This window comes from Myotis daubentonii, chromosome 20 (assembly GCF_963259705.1).
Source record: "Myotis daubentonii chromosome 20, mMyoDau2.1, whole genome shotgun sequence".
NCBI classification, from domain to species: domain Eukaryota; kingdom Metazoa; phylum Chordata; class Mammalia; order Chiroptera; family Vespertilionidae; genus Myotis; species Myotis daubentonii.
Genome location: NC_081859.1, coordinates 9,754,901 through 9,778,846, shown reverse-complemented (window position 1 = coordinate 9,778,846; position 23,946 = coordinate 9,754,901). Strand labels below are relative to the sequence as shown.

Below are 23,946 nucleotides of genomic sequence, written 5' to 3'. Positions count from 1 at the left end.
TTTTGCTTTACTTCTCCATCTCCCCTCTCAATCATGAGAACTATCCTTTTCGTCTTTGTGTTTCTAGTGGCTCATACAGTTCCTGGTCTGGCGTAAGCACTGAATAAAAGTTTACTGAATGAGTATATGAATGAATGGATAATTTTCTATATACACTGATTTATTTTTCTAGGCAATAATACTAACAGCCTTAAAGAAACAACTGTTCTTTATTATCTCTTTTGTGTTTGTATCCCCTCCCTATGTTTTCTGTTTGTTTTTCTCAGAGGAACCATCTTATCATTTGTTGCTTTGATCTTCTGATGTAGTATCGAATAATAAATTATGTGATATTAAAGGTGGACATGAAAACCTAGGTTTCACTAAGATACATCATTGTCTGAAACTCTAAACTTTCCATTATTGTCAAAGAAATCATGTTCTAGTTTCCGCGTGGAAGCGTTTACCTAGAGCAGTGATGGCGAACCTATGATACATGTGTCAGAGGTGACACGTGAACTCATTTTTTTGGGTTGATTTTTCTTATAAGTATCAAAAATATAAGTCTTTGTTTTACTATGATTGCAAATACCAAAAATTTCTATATGTGACATGGCACCAGAATTAAGTTAGGGTTTTTCAAAATGCTGACACGCCGAGCTCAAAAGGTTCGCCATCACTGCCCTAGAGTAACATTTAAGGACTGGCTCCCTACCTATTCCAAATGAGAAACGATTTAACTGATTGTGAATTGGAGGGGAGGGAAGGGAGAGGCAAAGCATGCTCCCATCAGCCCATTGAGTCTTTTGTCTTTCTGCAGCACAGAAGGTATATTCTCCAACCTGGCTTTTGTTGTAATAAAGATGATTTTTATTTTAAATTTCCATCTCCCTGATTCTTAAGCCTAGTTCTCCTTCAGTTTCAAACCGAAGTTGGAAAAACTAATGTGATGTACTAGCCACCCTAAAAATGTCAATACTATTAAAAGAGTGCAATATCCTGCAATAGCTTTTCTTGTCACATCTATGACACAGAAAATACCCATGTGCAACCCAGACTGGGGCTGCAGGGAGGTGACATTAGGTGCTAATTATGTATAATTCCCAATATGCTAACGTGACTTCTTCACCTCTTCTACTTATGAAAGCTCACAGGTATGCACATGAGTGAATTTTTATTTAGGGAAACCACTGACTATACACCTTATTTTTTAAAAGTTAATTCAGAAACTTTAAAACTATCCCACTATTATTAGCATGCTATTACTAATAACCAATGACCTGTAGGTTCTAATAGTAGTAATATACCAGCTGTCATGACCTTAGGTTGGAAACTAGTGACCCCACAGTGCAACAGGGCAGCGAGGACAAGTCTTATTCCAACAAGGAATTCTACCATGGTCTCAACCAAAAGTTCAAACTTGCTTGGAAGAGATTATTAATTTTCTTTGAAAAGTTCAATGATTCGGCACCTGTAATTCCAAATGCCTTCATTTAACCCAAAGATCTGTTTTCATCTGACTGAATATAAGTACTGTTTCCTTTTCATATTACACATGCTAGCCACACACTGGGAACGGAATAATAAACACAAGAATATCGTTAAGTGATACAAAGTTCTGACAGCCCTAACCAATTGTTCTTACTGTTCAAATGCCATCATGCAGATAATTGTCCCATCATTAATTATAGTGGCTGACAAGAAATGCCAGAAGTGGCATTTTTTTAATGAAAAAAATAAGGTTTTAGAAAAGAATACCTTGTATAATAGGATTATATAAATGTCTGATTAGTGAATGAACACACATTTATTATGTAAGAAACTGTTATTTGGATTCTACTATAATAGTGCAATCATGTAAAAGAGCCAGAGTGTTTTACTCAAATGCAATGTTCTATAAAACACATCACAATATTTTATGGTGAAAAATATGCCTCTGGACAGAATGCTGTAAGCGAAGTTTAATATCATTACTGAATTAAGCTGTATGGGAAACTGGGTGGCCCTAATTCACCACTTCAGCAATAGCTCAAGCAGCGGTACTGTCATCTTCAAAACCACTTTCAATATTTCTGTGACTCCCTCCTCCCCTATCAAAAAAGTTTAAGTTTCAGGACACCTGGGTCATGCTGATATTTGGAAGAAAACAAACATTCTAGTAGCAGGATATCAGGATGCTTTGCCAGTGTGGCAGATGTAGACAGATGTTCGCTTCCCTCTGCAATCTGCATCGTGAAGCTCAGGGTTCCCATTAACTTCCAAGAAGGCTTGGAGTACTGAACAGACAAGAGTTATCAGAAAGTCTGGACATTATAATGCAGGTGCAAGTCACTCAGAATTCGGTGTGACATGTAACCCGTGGTAATATATACGGAATAAAACCATACGCTATGCAAAACTTTTAAAGCCAATCAACATGTTAGAAAAGGCACCCTCCTGATCATTTTGAGGAAGATTATGGAACTATAGAATTTCTTTATTGCTCTGTAGACTTTTCTAATTGTAAACGTTAACCTAGACTTTGGAAAATTGGGCATTAAACCAAGAGAACAACATGAGTTGGCATCCTGTTGCCATGTTTCTTTTTTAAAAATATTTTTTATTGATTTTAGAGAGAGGGAGGAAGGGAGAGAAGAGAGAAACATCGCTTGGCTGCATCCTACATGCCTCCCACCAGGGATAGAGCATACAACCTGGGAGTGTGTCCTGACCAGGAATCGAACCAGCAACCTTTCGGTGCACGGGACAAGGCCCGACCAATTGAACTACACCAGCCAGGGCTCCCGTGTTTCTTAAACTGGCTTGTAGCTAAACAAGACCAGGAGCAAATATCAGAGAAGACAGAACTGGAAGGAAGGAACATTTTCTGTTTCTTCATTGTATCTTTAGGGAAACTGTATCTCAAACATATGAGTGAGTATTTTCTAAAGACCACGTGTCTCCGCAGCTTGATTTCCACAAGCTCCTTTAAAATCTTCACACAAGTTACAGACGCAAAGACAGTGTTTACGGTTTGTTCACATCCTCCCTCTTTCCATTTAAGATCATGTTGTGTTCCATCCACTTTTAACCTGAGGATTTTAAAAACTGAATTCATATTATAGAAATATTTGATACATTTCTCTAATCCTTACACCCAGAGAAAACTAAACATCAGTTTGTGGTAAGTCTTTCAGTCATTTTATATATTTTTGAATTAAAACATAACTCATAGATTATTTTTAAAACCACTTAATTACCTTAAACACTACATCTTGAACATTTTCCATTCATTAATATGTAAACTAAGATTTTTTTTTTAAAGGCAATCATATCCTACAATTTGCTTCACAATGTATCAGGAGTCATGTATGCCATATACCATAATTTATTGAAAGATTTTTGAATGTCTGAATTTTCCAATATTTTGCTATTAGAGATGGAGGTTTGAACGTATTTTGTGATATTGAGTCCACTGTTGACTATTCATTGAAGACGAATTTCCTAAAATAAATTTGCTGAGTCAAACAGTATGCAAAGAGTAAGGTTTTGCATATACTTTAACAACTTATCCTGCATGAAAAGTTGTACCCATGAGCCCACACAGATATGCCAGCGATTAGGCTGGTTCTAGCTCCTTCACATCCTCATTAATGCTGGCTGGTCTTTTTTCTTTTCATCTGTGAGAATTTGGTAAGCATTAAGGGCTTAGCAAATACGAAGCATCTCATTTATTGCATTTCTTTACTAGTGAAGTGTATAATTCTTTCTGCTTAAAACTGTTTTCTAGAAAGAGGAAACCACATTTATCATCAACGTCAAAGAATCTAACTAATGTATCAACCCTCAGAATAGTGGATCTTTCCATCGCGGAATCTTTACACTCACCATACGGGTATTGATCTTCAGTTGTGTAGATTTCAGACCCGTCCCTGAATAAACGGTAAGTAAGCCAGGGGGCACTGGGAGGATCCGGTGGGCTCCAGGAGAGATGGATGGCCGAAGAACTTTGAACTTGTCCTCTGGGTGGAGGTTGCTGGGACGGAGCTAAATGACAGTGGGGAGAGCATTTATTAGCAAAGGCAATCAATAAGCACACAAGTACACTGAAGGAAGAGACGCAGCAAAGAGGTCTTTCTGTCCCAGGATTACTTCATCAAGAAGATACGCGGTTGACCAAGACATTAATAGACAAAGGGTACAGATGATGAATTTCTAAAACAAAGCATTGTATCTGTAAGCATAATACAGATTTGTAGGTCAGTGCGGCTTAACAGAAATATAATTGAGGGGGAAACCCCAACATTTTACAGTAAGCACTTTTTTGAGGAACTATCCAAAAATGCATCAACACTCATTTTCTATTTAATTAATTTAAATGGTGACATAAATAAGATCCATTGACACTTGAAATTGAAGAAGCATGATGTTGAGGTTTCTGAAAAGGACGTTTTCCATCGCATTAAGCAAAATGCCTCATCTTGCTTCACAGAGCACAGTGTAAGGAAAGGATAATAGTTGGTCATACAAATAGCGATGGATGTTATGAATGCTAAACAGTCCAAATATTAGCAGGAAACAATCTGAATGTACTATGTGGATACGCCAGCACCTGTTAGGGATGCCAGGATGGTAGATCATACTGATGTCGGAGGTTAAAGAAAAACATTCAAGCAAGATACACTCTCACACTTCCCCTTTAAGTCTTTGTTTCTCCTTTGGAATTTGCATTGTTCTATGAAAAGTCTAACTGTCCGTATGCCTATTTAGATAGAGGACAAGAGTAGTAACAATCTCAAAAGGACACATGAAAAGAGGATTATTTCTAAATACCTGATATCTTCAAATTCATGGATTCGCCATAATTGATTGGTCACTTTGATTGGCTGAACACTGACAGTACATTTGATGTTGCGGCGAGTTTTAATTTAGGGCTCTAAACCCTGTTGCTCGCAGCAGAATCGCAAAGATCACAAACCGTCTCATTTACAGCACTCTCTGAGAGCCTTGCCAGCCACGGCAATTTAATATTTTTTTTTTTTTAGTGATTATTTGTAACTACATCTAAAACTCTGCATGTTATCAGGGGCTCACCAGATTGCAGGGTTAAAGCAATCAGCACTGACCTTCAGACCATTTTCGAAGACAGTGAAATACTTTCAGGATGACTGCAAGAGAGAGATGTTTCAGTCCCAGGTCAAAGGGTACTGAATGTAACTCACATTCCACGAAAACTTCCTTGGCAATACACACACACACACACACACACACACACACACACACACACACACACACCGATACACACACAGGGCTCCGCTGAATATTTAAAGTTGACTATATGTTAGGACCACCTCCCCACTATCTCATTCAGGTTTTCGGTGTGAATGAATAGTGCCTGTTTGGCATTTACGTGAGCATTTTCATAGACCAGAATGTTTATATGGCCTCACACCCTTTGGGGAATAAATATGAAATGCTGGGCATGCGATAACTTGAGCCCATCCTTTCTGTGCTAAAAGTAGATTTCTGAGAAAATGAGCACATATTCATTCATCAAAATTGCCAGGAACGGCCTCTGCATGTGCCAGACTCTCCTTCAAGGTCGGAAGGCATGATGCTGTGACCGCATCCATCAGTCTCGGCGCCACGAGCTTTAATCTTGGCTTTGGCACTTTGGTAGTTGTACGTCTGTAGTCAAATTTCGATTGAACTCTTTGACCTTTTCCCCATTTACAGCAGGAGGATGACAATGTCTACCTGTCAGGGTTGTAAGATGGCGTGTGTGCATGTGTGTCCCCCTCTCTCTCACATAAGGCTAGATAGATCCCTCCAGCATTTACCTTTGCCATCCCTACGAGGTCATTTTTGTCTACATAGGCCCAAGTAGATGACCACTAAGTCCACAACCAAATCAGCAGGAAGGAGAAGAGGAGAGGCGGAGGGCATGCCCTGTGCCGGGGCGGGCACAACCCAGGAACCCACACGTCACTGGTGCCCACACGTGTCAGTCGGAAGATTAGTGGAATGGTGATCATTAACTACAGGAGAGGATAAGGCCATGGGACCAGCTCTACGTCCTGTTACCTTAAAACAAGTGGACGATGGGTACTGGGAACAATGTCGAAGTGTCTTCCATAGGTGAGATGGAAAAATAAAAGACGAGCTGGAGAATTAAGAGATGTTTCAAAAGGAAAGAAGAGAATAGGGTGCTTCTGGTTAAACCAACATGAATAGATCAGTGATATGAAACCGGGCAAATCATCCAAAGAACTATTTCTGGGCACTCTAACTCACAGTGATTGGCAGGAGCTGTGTGGTCTGAAAGTATCTGAGCATAAACATTGCCCATATCATTGGCTTATTCAGACATAGGAGCAATCCCCTAGGAAGCCAGGCTATACGTAAAAATTAAAAAAAAAACACAAAACAGCAAAAACTGATTAGAGACATCAGTATGCTATAGTGGAGAAAGTTTTCCACTTTTAAGCCTATGCAAATTTATAAAAAAACAACAACCCACACTAATAGCTTAAGTGTTTTCAGAGTAAAATTACAACACACTTAAAGAAACTGTGAACCAGACTCATAAAAGAGGCAATCAATAGACAGACTCCTGAGTGTAGCAAACAAATAGTAAACTGGAAGATAAAGGAGAGATGGATCTTAAAGATACAGCAATCTGCTTTATCCCATCCACGGGAAAGAGGGAAAGAAAAAGACGGAACAAAAGGGAACAGAGCCGCAGGGACCTAGGAGACAATGTCAGGTGTGCGTGCGCCAACACTGGTGTAATGGACCACAAAGTAGAGGAGGGACAGAGAAAGGGGGGGCAGAAAGTGAAACTGCGGTTGCCAGGGGCTGGGAGAGATGGGGGGTATTCACCTTTAAAGAGTATAGAGTCCCCATTTCAAAAGAAGAAAAGAGTTATGGAGATGGGTAATAGGGATGGTTGTACAACATTATGAATGAACTGTCAGAGGGAGGAGGGTTGTGGGGCTGGATTAAAAACATGAAGGGATTCAGCAATAACAACAAAACTCATAGACACAGACAACGGTATGTCTGAGGGAAAGGGAGGTTGGACAGGTAGAAGATGGAAAAAGTGGGATACATGGTGATGGAAGGAGACCTGACTTGGGGTTCTGAACACACAATACAATGTACAGATGATGTATTATAGATATGTACACCTGAAACCTATATGATTGTATTAACCAATGTCACCCCAATGCATCAATACAAAGGTTTAAAAACTTATTAATATGGTAAATTTGTTCTGCATATTTTACCATAATAAAAATATTTCTTTTAAGAAAAGGAGAATTACAACAGCCTCTTTGATAAGCAGGGATAAAGAAAAAATGTGAATGATAAAAAGATGGATAGAAAAGCAAAGGTAAGCATAAGAGTGAGCCCAGAGTAGAGTCATATGAAGAAGAGAAACACAAAGGATCTATAAATAGTTAAAACATAAATGTAATATTTATAATTAAATAATAAGTATACATGTATGTGTATATAAGTGTATGTGTATATTAGTTAATTTTATAGCCAGAAGTTTAAGGAAAACTGGAATATCATTCGTTAGGAAAAAATACAGAAGGCAGAACTATTAAATACCTGTTTCCTTCCATCTCTCTTAAGGAAAATGACTCTCATTTGAAAAGCATGAGACAAATATGGATGGGCACAAAGCACATCACACAACCAGAAAGCATACAGTCGGAGAGGGCCTAACTGCTTATCCGAAACCAAATCAATTCTCCCGCACTCTGAAAATTAGATCTTAGGATGCCTACCCCAAATCCTCATCATAAACATCACAGACGCCATCGCTAAACTCTTGTCAGGGGTCTCTAAGGACATGGAGAAGGTAACTGTTATAACTCCAGGGTTCCCGAACTGCGCAGGAAAACACCTGAGACGCTTGGATTCTCACGGCAAACACATCCCTGACATGGACGGAGAGGAAGCCGGAGCCCGCGGAAGTTCACAGTTTCAACAACAGATAGCACCACGTTCCTTTCAATCGCATCCTTGAGAAGCAGGTTCCGGCCGCTGGCAGCATAGAAAGCAAGGACCATGTGAAAGCCAGGGGGGCAGTAAACAAAGCAGCACCCTGCATGTGTGCCCCACAGTTAGCACTTCCCTGAGCCCCACGTTTGCTGTGCTAGGCTCCTCTGAAGGCAGGACTCTTGTCTGATTTCTTTTTTTAACCAATTTCCTCTGCAGATTCTGCGCTCCCAACTTCGCCCAGTGTTCGGTGGGCTTCCCTAAACACAAACCTAAAAGGGCAGCTACAACAAGCACAGGGAGAGTTGAAGGAAGATGTCCAATCCTAAAGATCACAATTTTAAACAGAGAAATCAAAATGCCTATGTCCAGGGAAGAATACTTAGGAATATGCAAGTTTTTTTTAATTATTCAAAATTGGAAGCATTTGAAAAGATCAAGAATGTTTAGCCCAGAGAAGAAAAGACATAACATAAAGTGTCTGGCAATACTAAGAAAAGTAGGCCAATTCCCAGTGACCAGACTACCCAGTTTTGCCCGAGGTAGAATTTCTAGATCGTATCTCAGAATCAAGAACAGGTAGCAAAAAGTTGCAGCTGGTGCAAATATTCTCACACAAAGTTCCTGGCAGAACTGATCAAAAAATCGCTAAGATTTGGTTTGTTTTAGTAAATGATGATCAGCAGCTGACACCCAGAGCAATACCCTGGAATTGATGTTGCACACAAATCAATCAATTCTATAGCTAATCAATGAATAACAAATATTAACTAAGTGGTCAGTAAAAGCCAGATTTGTGTGTCGACACAGGCAATTATGACGATGTTTTCTCAAGAGTAGCATAAACACCTAGAGCTATGCTAACATCTAGAGGTACCAATAAACACAGCATACTGTAGGTGAACCACAGGCACAAAATCTAAATGTGTCTTCGTCATTAGCTATACCTGTCTTTCTCTATCTCAAAACCCAGTACAGCCTGGCTGGTGTTGCTCCGTGTTTAAAGCGCTGGCCTGTGCACGGAAGGGTCTTGGGTCTGATTCCCGGTCAAGGGCATGTAGCTGGGTTGCAGGTTCGTTCACTGGCCCAAGTCGGGGCGCATGCGGGAGGCAACCAATGGATGTGTCTCTTTCACCTTAGTGTTTCTCTCTCTCTCTCCCATCCCCTGCCCATCCCTTCCACTCTAAAAAGCAATGGAAAATATGTCCTCAGGTGAGGATTAACAACAACAACAAAAATTCGGTACAGTTGCCGATATCCCATTAGTTCTCTCCCCCTTCCTTAAGTAGACAGCACGGGCCCAGGCCTGTGGTGACATGTCCAAATGGTGGCATTTCCTAGAACTGTGACTCACGACCGTCTCAGGAAACCCCGAGGAGGACATGCACAGAACACTGTGTGGCAGAGAACTCCTCACCATGTGCTTACAGCAGGGACTTCTTAGGAACTTTGAAAAAGGCGAGATGTATGATCATGAAGGAAATACAAAGAATTCGTCGGTATGTTATGAGATAGTAGGACAGTAGGTGACCAAATGGAGCCAATTCAAGGAACTGGAAAATGGTGTTAAGTCACAAGATGCTAAGAGATAAGCTCTGGCTCCCAAGAGTTAGAACTAGAAGCATGAGAGACGTCTAAACAGTGAGTGCCAGTGAAAACAGAAAGAGAATATTAAATGCAGGGGTTAGTAATAAGCTTTGATAAATATCAATAAGCAACTAATAGTAGCACAGTGCCCATAAGACTTGTGGGATGGAAGGATGTAAAACTCAGAGTAAAATATAAATCTTCCATTTGCTATAGGCAATTGCCTGGAGATGATGTTGGGTGGATGGGCGACTGATCATTTGGCTTAAGCAGGGATGTCCCTCAGGTTTTGGGAACATCAGGACTTTGGTCGGCTTCTTAGCGATACTATTTCAATACATCAGTGTCCATTTCCCATGAGTAATATAATCATACTAGAGGCCCGGTGCACCAAGTTTGTGCACTCGGTGGTGGGGGGGGGCCCTCAGCCCAGCTGTGCCCTCTCACAGTCCAGGCGCCCTTGGGGGATGTCTGACTGACAGCGGGGAGTCTGACTGACAGCGGGGAGTGGGCCTAAGCCGGCAGTCGGACATGCCTCTTGCAGTCCAGGACCCCTTGCTCCTTACCACCCGCCTGCTCGCTACTCCTTACCACTTGGCTCGCTGCTCCTTAGCACTGCCTCAGAGGCGGGAGAGACTCCTGCCACCACCACTGAGCTTGCCAGCCATGAGCCCAGCTTCTGGCTGAGCGGTGCTCCCCCTGTGGGAAAGCACTGACCACCAGGGGACAGCTCCTGCATTGAGCATCTGCCCCCTGGTGGTCAGTGTGAGTCATAGTGACTGGTCGTTCCACCATTTGGTCGATTTGCATATTAGCCTTTTATTATATAGGATCATCCTAGTCCATGACCGAATCAAGGAAAAAGAACACACATTTCATTTCGTGTAATTTGTTTTTTTCGTTTCTGACCTAAACTTTCTGCCTTGTCCCTAAGCCTTCCTGATGGGTTCTCAGTGGGGAGAGAGAACACGGACCCTCTTCCCCAGGTGCTGGGTCCTCACACACCAGCGCTGGGCCGGACGGAGCTCACTCACTTTTGCTGCAGCCCCACGGGTTGCTGGCATCCAAGTGGCTTGCTCCGGGAACACAAGTGTCACACGTTGAGCCGGTGACAAATCGTTTACAGAAACAGCGGCCCGTGACCAAGTGGCAGGTTTCATTCAAGGCTCCGGAGAGATGACAATTGCAAGGCTGACATCTGAAAACAAGAGAAGGAAACCGTCAAGCGTTCTGATTAATAATTCATGGTAGAAGGCACATAGGTCTACGGATCACATTGTGGACTAATATGGTCTGGTTTAGCCAACAGGCGGAAAAGGATTCTTGAGTTAAACAAACCACCATGAAATAAAATGAAACAGAAAAAAAATCTTTTTATCAAAACGCTGTTTATGGTAAACCTCTATGAAACCTTCTCCTTGGAAGCTAATTAATGGTAATAAAGAAGTGTTACTTTGCTTTCTTTCATGCCACAGTACATCTTATGGATTATTTTGAATCCAGTTGCTCAACTGAGAATACTGTAAATTTTGCTTTCACACAAAAGCAGTTCTCCTGACAGCTAAACGTTAAGATTATTGGGTCCCCTCCAAATGATCTTTTCAACTATCTATCAAATTGTGAAACAGAAAACTGGTTATGATAATCACTGTCTTCCCTAAACATCGTGAAATTCCGTATTTGGTTTTATAAAGACTATATCTCACTAAGAAAACAGGTGGAGGAAGACACATTCCAATACCGACGATGTGTGAATAAAAGTTATATTTCCTTTTCTATTGTATGCACTGAACTCACTTATCCATGTTGGTTGGAAAACAGAGCATTATTCTAATCTTTGAAAAGACGCTAATTGAATAAATATAATGAGAGAATTTCACTTCAACTCCGATTTCTTGCTTCTACAGTTGCTTGTAAAAAAAAAATCACTGTTGTCGCATTTTTGCTATGACAGAAATGAAAACCTGTTTTTCAAACTCTTAACCTGTGACAATGTCATTGGTGAGGATGAACAATTTGGATGCCAGGAAGTATTAGAGAGGCAGAAATGGTACCTGTGGGAAGACCACCCGCGTTTACCAGGGACCCTGCATACGACGCTTTTAATGAAAACATTTGGATCCACTCCACTTTCTCCTGAAGATGCTGGGTGGAAGGTTCCTGTATTCACTGCAACTTTAGGGTGTGATCTCTTGGGTAATCCTTCAACACCCTCAAAAAGGCTGATAAAAGCCGAGGCTGCTAAGGAAGCTGCAAATTTGTTTTATGGACTAAGTCACCTGGGGAATAAATAAGGCAGTTTCTCTTGAAAAACCACTGTCCTGCAGTTTGCCCTTATGTCGTGGTTAAAGGACATTTTTTCCCCCTCCTACAAACAACTACATGAAGTCCTTTATGTACAGACATTGCATCAGAACTCCATTTCAAACCAACGTTTTGTTTGGGCTACTTACGTATTAGAAAATTATGCACTGAAATTAAAATGGGATTCTAGAAGCGAAAAAAAAAAAACATCTTTAATTTGCTCTTCATTTCATTATATGCTATTACTTAGAGTAAATTGTTTGTCGGCGTTTTATGTCACATTGGTGAGACGCAGCAATGAGCGCTATGCCTTCCCCAGCGCATGTATTTATCACCACTCCACTCCTGAGTAAGTATCTCTTGAGTATTTCTGTTTTTATTACCATTCACTCATGAGACAATCACACTCATTTTATATACAGTACATTTAGAGGAACCGTTTCCAGTGTATCACATAATTCCTTTCCTTGATGTGGTTCTATTTTCTGCCAGCGACACGCTTAACTCTTAAGGCAGCTCTGTCACTATCCATGGGGTATTGCGTCCGGAATCTCAACGGAATAAATAAATCCCGTCTTCGGAAAGCACGCAAGGTTGTGAGTAATTAAATGTGACTATTCCTGATTTTATAGTCTCTTATCCCAGCCCTTGTTGTATCTCACTTATCTGCCTGGTTATAATTGCTCGACTTCAGTCGGAGGGAGTTTTATGTGAATGGAGTTCACAGGAGACTTTCTGGATATGATCGTTTGTTTCCAGCCCAGAGGACACTGGGGATCATTTGGTAATTAAGGCTTAAGTAAAAGGATTCCTGTGAATTTCTCAGCCGCTCAAATATGATTTTAAACATTTCCAAGACTCTTTAGCAAATAAGCTACAAGTCTGATGTCATTTTAGAAGTTACCACTCCCCTCCAGAGCGCCTCCTAAATGAAATATAGTTCACATTTATTAAAACAGAATTAAACGTAATAAAGGAAAAGATGTTTTAAGCTCTGAACGAGGAACAGCAAACTCGGATGACTTGTGATATTGATTTTGTCAGGATAAATGGTTTCTGTAATATTAATATAAAGAAACCTTTATTACACTGACTCTCCTGGTGTAGCCAGAGCTCTCCCACAATCTGTTTAAAATCTTCATTTTTCATCCTTATGGGAGAACCTCACTCACTAAATGGATTTCATAAAGAGTCATCTGTCAGGATGTATATGGATAAACAATTTGTGATGTTTATTGACCAGTTCATTATGGTAAACAAAGCAGGCGGAAGGCTTCGCTAAGCTCCCCGCGCGCTCTGCCCGGGGAGCGCTGTCTGGGCCTCACTGTCCGCTGGGCACAATGGGGAAGAAGTTACTTGGCCTCTGTCTCTTAAATCACAGATCTCATCTATTTCACTTTCCCGCGGAACAAACGATGAGAGAAAGAGTTGCCCTGCTCTGTACTGTTGCAGGGGCATCACAATTAATGAGGGGAATTGCCAGGAACTTTGTCATCGGGCGAAGAGCTCCGCTAGGAGGTCCGGGGACAGGTGCCAGGAAAAGATCGCTTTACTGGCACTGCTCTCTGGAAGCCTCCCTTCTGTCTGGGGCCTCAACGCAGGGGGACCATCGAATTGGTTCAATGTATCGAGTGACATAAACACATTCATTGAGGGACAACTATAGGCTAGGGCTGGAAGAATACTGGAGTCGTCAATATGAAAAGACAGAGCTGGCCCTGACCTCAAGCAGCTCATGGTCTAGTGAGACATTGAAAAAACAGAAAGGGTATGAATAAAGATGTATGTACATTCTTTTTGTAATGTTCTTTATTGATTTCAGAGAGGAAGGGAAAATGGGAGGGAGAGAGAGAGAGAGAGAGAGAGAGAGAGAGAGAGAGAGAGAGACAGCAATGAAGAGAGAGTCATTGATCAGCTGCCTCTTGCACACACTGGGGATCATGCCCACAACCCGGGCACATGCCCTGACCGGGAATCGAACTGTGACCTCCTGGTTCATAGGTCGATGCTCAACCATGGAGCCACACCAGCCAGGCAATTCTTTAAGGGCACAGGAAATGGGCAACTCTCTAGCCTGGTGGCAGGGGAGGTGACAGAGAAAGGAGTATTAAGAAGTGTGGAAAACTGTTTATTGCCTTCACTATCTGATAAGCATAGACAGAGAACTCCCCGAAACCCGCCCCCCCCAAGGCTGGGTGCCTTTGAAGCCCTAGTAAAGCTCGGAGCTAGGCGCCACCTCTGTTTGTCCAGACAGTGGTAGCTGAAACTACTCCCCCATTTATTATTATGTAAATCCTTGCTGATGGGCTAGTCTGCCTGTTGCAGGGGGTCACCTGCCTAAGGGCTATGCTATGGGTGCATCCCAGATCAATAAAAGCTTGGTGAAGCCTGAGCATGGAGGAAGTCCTTAGGGAATTGCCGCCTGGTCCCCCAATATTGCAAAATTATCTCATGTCTTTTTCTCTCATTTGCTGTGGGGCTCCTCTTTCAGATACCGAACCCTACTCCACGCAGAACGTGGAGGGAGTCTTACTCGACAAAGAAGAAATCTTGGAAATGCTTATGCTTAATAATTAAATCAGAATAAACCAGGGAAATTAAGGAGGGAGAAAACAGAAAAGGACAGCAGGAGAGGGTGTCAAATTGTAAGCAATACAAGATTTTTGGAGACCAATTCGGAATAGGGAGCGAGTGGGGGCAGATGGAGAGGGGAAGGTAAGGAGAGAGAAGATACTGCTAAATTAGTACAATCGTGAGAGTGGCGGGGAGCGATGGAAAGGAAGGGGTTAGACCTGGGAAGCATTTAGTGAGTAAAATCAGTAGGATGAGGTGGAAAACCTAAAAAGAGAAGCAGAGAAGGGCCTGGAGTTCCTCCCAGTTTTCTCATTTGCTGACGGTCGGATGAAAGGGACACCATTCAGCACCAAGAACAAAGGACGAGGAGACTTCAAATGACTGAAAAATTCTAGACAAGAATTACTAATGATCATTAATGAATAGAACAGAAAGCGCCATTAAGGCAAATTGGAGAAATCGGACAAAGGCTTTTCTTCCATCCCTAGTCCAAAAACTAGCACTCGATGGGGCTCAATGCATTTTGTTGAATAAATGACAATGTAGCTGTTTTGAGCCCTTTTTGACTGGGCAGAGCTGCTCCCCTGGCTAACCTCTCCTCCAAGGCTGGCTTTCCTGGACTCCCTCAGGCCAGGGAGTCCGCAGTGGAGTCCTCTGGCACAAGTCCAGGGAGAGCTAGAGCGCCCCCTAGAGGACTTGGTTTCCCCGGGGTAAGATTCTATTTCATTTCTGCAATGGAGGTGCTTAGTATTCCTTCTTCACAGCCTAATAGCACCCGGATTCTCTTGGCCCTGGAATGAGGAATTTGGGGCTTAGAGACCCTCTTTGTGTGAGCTGAAAGCCATACTCACATGGCCTGGGACTTGCTTTGGCCAAGAGCATGAAGCAAAAAGAGCAAGGAGGAACCGTGGCAGCTCCAGGCAGAGGCCTCGAGTGTCCTTGCACGCTTCTGCTGTCTTTGTGGGGACGCTGCCACCACCAGCCGGGGCTTGCTCACATGTGGGCCCATTTACCCCATCACCCACATCATAGGACACTGTCTAAGGGTCACTGGGGGGCATGAATCTGTGAGAAACCCCCCACCCCCAATGATCTCAGGATCACACCGTGGAAGGAAATACGTGGACATGAAAATGATCTGCTTCTACCCACGGGAAGTCACTGGTCTGGTTCTCAGAGAAATATCCAATCCACAGCCGGTGGAATAGATGCATGTGAAGCAGCGACCGGACCCAATCCATAGTGTCGTGTTCACGTGGAGAAAGTTGGCAGCAAAACTAACAATGATCTGGTCACAGAAAAAAGTGAACTTATTGCATGTTTTAGAAGTCAGAGCCTTTAGATTCCCTCGCCAGACTAGACCCCAACTCCCCACTCTCTGAGGAAAATTAGTTTTGTTGTATGTCTGCTGGGAAGAGACAGGAGTGATACATCTGGCCATTTGAAGCTTAAAAAAAAAAGACAAAATACAACTAATTAATAGAGAGAGAAGAAGTCATCAGGGAGGAAACCTTTAGGGGCTGTGATGAGTGGATGACATACAAGAAAAACGGTGGCGGAGCAGATAAGTGGGTAAGTCCCAGGGGCTGTGGGAAGGGGAATCCTAGTTACAGGTCAACTTGGGGACAGCGCCCGGGACTGCCCTGTCACATACGCGTATTAACTACCCACAGAGCCGAGGGGAAGATGGCCCATTTTTGTCTCATTGTGTTTGGTTTCGACAAACACCATATCCTTTTTTTTTTTTTTTTTTTTTTGCTTTATTGATTTTTCAGTGGGCAGACTTTTTTTTTTCTTCATTGTTCTCGGTACTGATTGAATCCGGTTCGCTTTATGTGTCAGAGGTAAATGAGGAGATTTCTGCACTTGGATGGGCTTTTTAAAATGCACGCCCCCTTCCTGTTGTAGGGGAAGAAGGAGGAACCGCCTGGGTGAGGATAGGCGGGTGGTTTTCCTGCTCGTTACTGTGCTTTGGGGGCATTTTTGTTGTTGCTGCAGCTTAGGAGCAGAGTCTACTTTTTAAATTTATTTTGCCTTTAGGAGTATAAAAAAGTTTAAAACTCAGGAAGTACAGTGGTGTACATTAAAGAGAACGTGGAGAAGGGAAGGGATATAAGTAAACTTCCTGGAGGGATTAAATAAGACCCCCCACCCCCAAATATGAATGGAAAAAGCATATGAAAAAGTCCATTTCTTTTCCGAACCGATTAAGGCAGCCATGGGCAAACTATGGCCCGCGGGCCAGATCTGGCCCATTTGTAATGAATAAAACTATTGAAAAAAAAGACCGTACCCTTTTATGTAATGATGTTTACTTTGAATTTATATTAGTTCACACAAACACTCCATCCATGCTTTTGTTCCGGCCTCCGGTCCAGTTTAAGAACCCATTGTGGCCCTCGAGTCAGAAAGTTTGCCCACCCCTGGATTAAGGGATACTTGTATCTTCTCCTTGCTTGACAATAAAATACTTATAATCCACTGTAGAAGTTTGGAAATTAATGAAATAAATTCATACCTGTTAAGCACCTACCACAGTACCTGGTTCGAGGTGTATCCAATTGATTTTTAGCTCAATGCCTTTCTTTTTTTGAAAAAAAAGTTTCACATCAGGGCATAAATGGATATTTTTCCTATACTGCATATCTGTATACATTGTATGCATTGAGACAATGAATTTTTCTCTTCAGGAAACAAAAATTCTTTATACTAGATGGAATCCCATATATTTTAGCCATCTTCATACATATTTTCAAAATAGTCATTGTTAGTATATATTCACAATAGCAACCAGAAGTCATCAAAGAGACATCAATATCATTCAGGAAGGGAATGAAAATCATAAAAAGAATAAAACCCATTTGTATCTCTTCTCAATGATGAGCAAAAGCATCAAGCCAAGCGATTCTCACTGTCACATTTGGAAATGTCTTTCCCTGTGACCTTCTGGGCCAGAGGATTTCTTCTCTGAGGATTATCAGTGTCACAGCGGAAAGCGGCAGCAGCATCCATCGGTGGCAGAGAAGGGTCAGCTCCCGCACAGCCATTCCCTGTGACCGACCGCACCGGGGACACGTCCTCCTGATTGTCTCGGGCCCCCCATGGACTTGGGGGGCTTTATTCTTGCTGTTCTTTTCAGAGACGCTACATTATATATGGTGGCTCTTTACAGGGGCAGCCGCGTTCAACATCAGAGCCAGCCCCGCCCGATCTGAGGGCACCCGGAGCCCACGCACAGGTGGGTGGTGGGGGCTTGAACAGCGACTTTAAGGTGTATGTCCCTCTTACCTGAGATGGCATGAGACTTTTAATTTCTATTTTTGTAGGAGGTGAGGCAAGTAATGTCAAAAATTAGTTCTGTGTTGGCTCTATTTAAGAACGGAGGCATGAGGGACATTTAAATTTAAAACTCAGAAAGAGGGCTAGCCATTGGCCTGGAGGCCATGGTAGAGATCTGAACAGATAACATTCTGAGAGTCATTAACATGCATGTATTGAGGTGAACTCATACATGTACTTTGCATGTACTACGCATGTACTTGGAAGGGGCACAATAAACAGGAGTGATCAGCATAAGAGATAGAAAAACAAATCACAGGAGTAAGAGCTTGCAAGTCAAAGGAAGAGTTAATTTTTAAGAAACACGGTAGACCATAAAATAATTGGCACATTGGAAAACCGTGAGTCCTAAGAAGCAACCACAAATCAATTTTACTTTCATCTCTCAGGGATCCTTTAAATGTACGGCCCCTGCCTGTCACATGGCTACAAACTGAGTCAGGAACATGGCCTTTCTGGTCTTTCTTAACTTATAGAAAGTCCTACAGTTATTTTAAATTGCAGAGCACAGGTTATGCAAAAAGAACAATACTAGGGGCATCATGCTTCTTGATTTCAAAATACATTACAAAACTTAATCCTGGAAACAGTATGGTACAGGGCAAGGAGGGGTGTGTAGGTCTCACGATCAGATGAGGACCACGCAGAAGAGAGACAGCATGGTGCTGCCTTAGCGCCTGTTAAAAGGGTGACCCCCAAGTCTAAAGGGGCCTGAGTAGAGAAAATGCTGGGGTTCCTGTGGGTTGCAAAACTAATTAACAACCAACCAGAAAAGCGATGCATGTGACTACGCTTAACCTGTAGGTGACGGAAACTGAGGCACAGAAATCAGAGATCGATGAGGAACGCATGACGGTATCGACAACCTCAGTGAAAAGTCAGCTTGCACATGTGTGAGACCAGCAACAGCAGCCTGCTTTGGGGTGTCAGTCCAGTGAATCCCTGCCCCCCACCCCAGCCAGTGCACGAGAGAAGAGGCACATAATAGAAAGAGCAGTAATGCTCTTAGACACTCGATCTTAGCCAAAATGCAGAGAAGAGAGAATTATGCTCTCAGACTAACAGAACGATATACTAATGGTAACTGAAGTGCAGCAGCATGGATTAAAAAATGCTATGTAGTAAGAACAAAAAATTGTTTTAATAAATATTTTAAATATCATGGAAAAGTGTTTTATTTTTAATTAAGCGTATTGGATTTTAGTAAAAAGCCAAATAAACTGGTTTGAGTTCTCTTTTAGTAATTTAACCTGTCACCCCTGTCCACACTCTCATTGAGGTGTTAATGAAGAGTGTAAGGGCCAAAGGCAGGCAGTGGGGACAGTGTGTTGAAAAGGGCCCAATAATCTCAAACCCTTGAATAATTAGCTATTATAATTATAAACACACACACACTCACACACACACACACACACACACACACGGTGAAACAGATTTGACTGGTTTATGAGAAACACATACTAGTTTCTTGGAGACAGGAACACCAAAGAATTAATGGATATACTCCCAACCCAAGATAAATTTATAAACTAAGTGGGAGAAAAAGAAACCCACACGGAATTAGCATTCCAGCTCATCTTCACAAATACAGCAATGACCACAAATGCATGAAAGTAAATGCCCACAGATATACAGGAAATGGGAAGAACATTAAAGACGGTGTAACTTTGAAAAGTGATTAATTTATTTTCAGAATGTACTTTACACATGGGGGAAAATCGTATCACTGAATATAAAGATAAGTTTCTTATCTGCCAGTCTTTCAATCTAAATTAGAAAGGGAAGGGCAACATAAATGGGTGCAGTCAATTAATAAATAAGCAATAAATTCGGGGGCCACATAAAACAAAATATAGATATACTTGTTACTTGTTCTAGCCCTTATAGTGTGTGTGTGTGTGTGTGTGTGTGTGTGTGTGTGTGTGTGTGTGTTTCCTTTTAGGGATATTTCTTTACCTGTCTTTCTCCACATTCAAACTGTAAGTTCTTTGAGGGAAAAGGATTTTATCAAGTTAAATATCCCCAGGCCCTATTATTGGGTATATCTATCAATGTATGACAACCTACTAATATATATTAGGACTCTAGGCAATATTGAAGAATTACCATTATGTCTAATAAACACTGGCATCAAAGAATCAAAAATATATCAATCAACTAAGCAGAACAGAAAACACTGCATTTTACAAAAGATACTGCCCAAAAAAGTCACTGTTGGCTATAAAAAAGTCATTGTACATATAATTAAATAAAAATATTTAATTATTAATTCTCATAAATATTTACCTCCCAATCTGAGGATCAAATCCAAAGTAAAGGTCCCTACAACGGTCACAACTTAGCCCAGCGGTGGAAGCATCTTGGCAAACACACTGGCCAGTTCGGCTGTTACAGATGTGATGAGCTGCCCCAGCTGTGTGGCAGGAACAGGGCAGGCAGCCAGTGGCATTGCCCGGAGAGATATAAAAGCCTGGAATAAAAAAGTGAAGATATTTTATATATGCTTCTTAGCCAGTCTTTTCTTTAAATGATCATATTTTGATTACATCAAAACACAGAACACTCTGCAGGGGCACTAAATGAATTCCCAGTACAAATGTGCTTATAGCTGTGCTTAGCTCTTGTGTCAATTATCATGAAAGCGAGGTTGAGTCGGTGATTGGCATTGTACCTGCTATCTTTGTACCCAGGCAGCTAAAACTCAGTGCATTGAAAACCTACTTCATGGCCTTCCTTTAATCATCTTCATTTTAACAAATGGCCTCGCCATCTCTTTAGATACTCAACCTAGAACCCTGAAACATCCTAGCTAGGAGAGCCAATAGAATACAAGGTGCCCAGTTAAATTCGAATTCCTAATGAACAATGACTTTTTTAGTAAAAGTATGTTCCAGCTGATATTTGCTTATATTAAAAAATTACCTGAAATTCATTAAAGAAGGTGAATAGATTAGCCAAAGAACATGTATGCATAACTCACAGACACAGACAACAGTGGGGTGAAGGCCAGAGAGAAACAGGGGCTGGGTGGAGGTGGGCAAATCGGAGGGAAATGGGGACACTGTAATAGTGTCAACAATAAAAATAAAGATTAAAAATATCTGTAATACTGTGTTTTTGTTAAAACTGGCAACTAGCTTGCGTCCTTCACTTGCCCTGGCTTCATGTAGCTAATTACCAAAGTCAACGGTCTTGTCTTCTAAGAATTTTACTCTACTCTCCACCCCTGCCGTCACCTCCCTAGTTAAAGTCACCACCAAAGTTTTTCAGAGTTAACACTGTATCCCAGAGGCATGGTAAGAGCTTTATATTCATGACCTCAATTGGTTCTCTCAGCAATGCTACTAATCAGGCATTATTATTATATCTGTTATATAAATTATAAAACTGGAGGTAAGAAAGATTAACAAACTTTCCTAAAGTGATAGCATTAACAAACAGCGGAATCCAGACTTGAACCCAGGCATCTCAGCTTGAGGTTTCCTCATCCAATGGTATTTCTCCTGTTCCCTTCAGTCTATTCTTCATATTGTAGCTGGAACAGCCTTTTTCCAAGTATAATTTCAACATTTCATTCCTCTATTTAAAAAAATTTAATGACTTTCTATTTCTTTAGGAATAAAATACCAAAATCCCTAACACAGCCTTTAATCCTCCATGCAGGTCCCACCTCCCCACCTCTCTCTCCAGCTTCAGTTCGCTGCTCATCACTAGCTCAGTCTGCTCCATGCTTCCTTCTTCTACTGACACCTCACAGCCTTTTCCAGCTGCAATGACTTTGACCCCCTTTTCTGTTTAGCTCATGCCTATACACAACAGGACTTGTGACTTCCTTGAGGAACCTAACCTAGGTCAGCTTAGGCATGCCTGTTACAGCTTCACAGCATCCTATTTATTTCCTTTGGAGTCTCATGAAAATGATAATCTCATTTCCACCAGATTGTTTCCTCTATGAAGGCAGGAACCACAACGGATTAGGTCATCTCTGTCTCCCCAGCATCCAGTGCAGTGTTTGTCACAAAGTAGGCAAAAATGTAGCCAATTATTAAAACAGGCATTGATTCCCACAAGTACTATATTTTTAATCCCACATAATTTAAATTATGCACCCATTTTTATTATAGCAAAAAGAAAGGAAGAAAAATAAGATTCAAAAATACATTCAAGCTACTTCAAATTTCTTGGACCTAGAAGGTGGAAGTCCACAGTTATAAAATTAAAAGGGAACTGGGCATTTGAATGATGGAGTAGGCAAATGAAAGAGAAACCATTCTTGGTACTGACATGTGTGTTTGTGCATGTATATGCATATGTAAAAACATATGTACACATATACACACACAAGCACATGCATAATGTTAAGAAATTTTAATGAAAATAATGGGTGGAGGGATTGCAGAGTGATTCTAACGAATAAAGTTCTGGTAAATGAAAGAAATTTTACAATTGTCATGGTCACGCATTTAAAGATACAAAATATCAGTGATACAGAAAGAGAGAAAGAGAGAGAGAGAGAGAGAGAGAGAGAGAGAGAGAGAGAGAGAGCGCACTGAGTGAATCTACACTGTGTTACCTATTCTTGAGGAAGGAACAAAAGGTGATTGCAACACTGCACGATTCATTTAAGGCTCTCGTTGAGAATAGCCATTCTTTTACAGCCATCACCAATGGGCTTATCTTCTAGTCCCTGCATAGTCTCTCTTACAAAGCTTCGGGAATAGTAAAATAGAAAAGTTTGAGCTCAAGGAGAATGAAAAATGAAGCTCCAAATCTGTGCCATTCAGTTGGAAAGAACAAATACTGTCACTTTCATTGTCATTTACAACTAGACTATGTCATTTGCTTCTTTGCATCCATGACAGCAATTCTCTTTATACATATGCATTTTTCCAGAAATAACACATGGCCACGCCAATTAACATGTATACTCGCATCTGATTTATCATGTGAGCAAAGTCACAAATTTGGGAGACTTTGATTTTGGATTCAGGATCACTGTAGCTGTGATTCTGTGTACTTTTCTTCCTGTGAAGGTACTCAGGTCCTTAAATCCATGATGATAGCATCATGAATGTACTAACAGCTCTCCAATTTGGATAAATTGCACATTAGCAGAGATACTTAGAAGCAGAATTAACTTAGACTTATTGCAATAGCTTTGAGCCACAGAGAATTCTAGAACAATTAAGGATAATTTTTACAAGAAATGATTTATTAGCTAACTCTGTAAGGACCAGGAGGGTCCATTTTGGTGCAGAAGACTGGGATGCCCACGTTTTGGAGAATAAAGAGCGCCTAGGAAAAAACAGAGACAGCACGCGGAGAAGAACAAAAAAGGTATTAAAACACCTGGGGGGCTGCCACCTCGAGGTAGAGCTTCAAGGAAAAGATTAGATTGGAATTTTCGGGGGTTAATTCCCCTCCTCTCTCAGGAGCATGATTATAGAGGCTAATCCCACCAGTATTTCAGTTGTCCCATTTTTAAGCAGTTCTAATTAGGATGACTCAGGTACCTTCCTGTCCAATGAGTACCTCTTGCCTTACCTGAACAGACCATTACCTTTCCCTTGATGACCTCTCACTGTAGAAAACACCATTTCCCCTTCCCTCCTCCCTCAGCTTCAACTCCTGGGTGCAGCTCAAAGATAACTGACCTTAATGTCTCGCCCTGAACTCAATGCATTTCTGATCTCCCGCCATTAGCTCCACTTTATGTTCCCCATCTTTGTGTCTGTGTCGTTTTCACTGATCTCTTTGAGGTTTCTCTCCACGAGTGATTCTGTGCCGCATACTTAACACGAAGCCCAGTCGTTAGGACAATGCCATTCCTGTATACCTTGCATAGTGCTGCGAGGGTACATGTCCATGGCACACATCAGCCCACTGGAGATTACTATCGTCCCCAGTTTTATTTCAGCTAACCCCTGGTCCCAAGCAAGACTAGTCTCCTGTGGGAAACAATGTGTTTTGCAGCTAAAGCAAAAAAGTCACCCGGATCATAAAATCCCGTTGCTTTATCTTGGAGAAGGTTTACAGAATGCTTAGAGTTCAAAGTTATTAGCCAGACAGCCGGTATTATCTCCTGTCGTGGCTATTTGCACAACACAGTACCTGTCCTGGGCATAAAAGAAGAGCCCATTTCCTGGCAATGTTCCTCCCGAGGACCATGAA

At 41.6% G+C, this 23,946-nt stretch overlaps 1 protein-coding gene across 1 annotated transcript in view; it reads right to left on the bottom strand.

Annotated features, from left to right (window-relative positions):
* USH2A (usherin) overlaps nucleotides 1-23,946 on the bottom strand; it is a 390,811-nt gene that overhangs the window by 297,443 nt on the left and 69,422 nt on the right. Inside the window, exons 13-15 of the mRNA XM_059677365.1 lie at nucleotides 20,062-20,245; nucleotides 10,593-10,756; nucleotides 3,847-4,005 (exon numbers count right to left, since the gene is read on the bottom strand). Of these exons, the coding sequence (XP_059533348.1) occupies nucleotides 3,847-4,005; nucleotides 10,593-10,756; nucleotides 20,062-20,245 (507 nt within the window). The remainder of the gene's footprint in view (nucleotides 1-3,846; nucleotides 4,006-10,592; nucleotides 10,757-20,061; nucleotides 20,246-23,946) is intronic.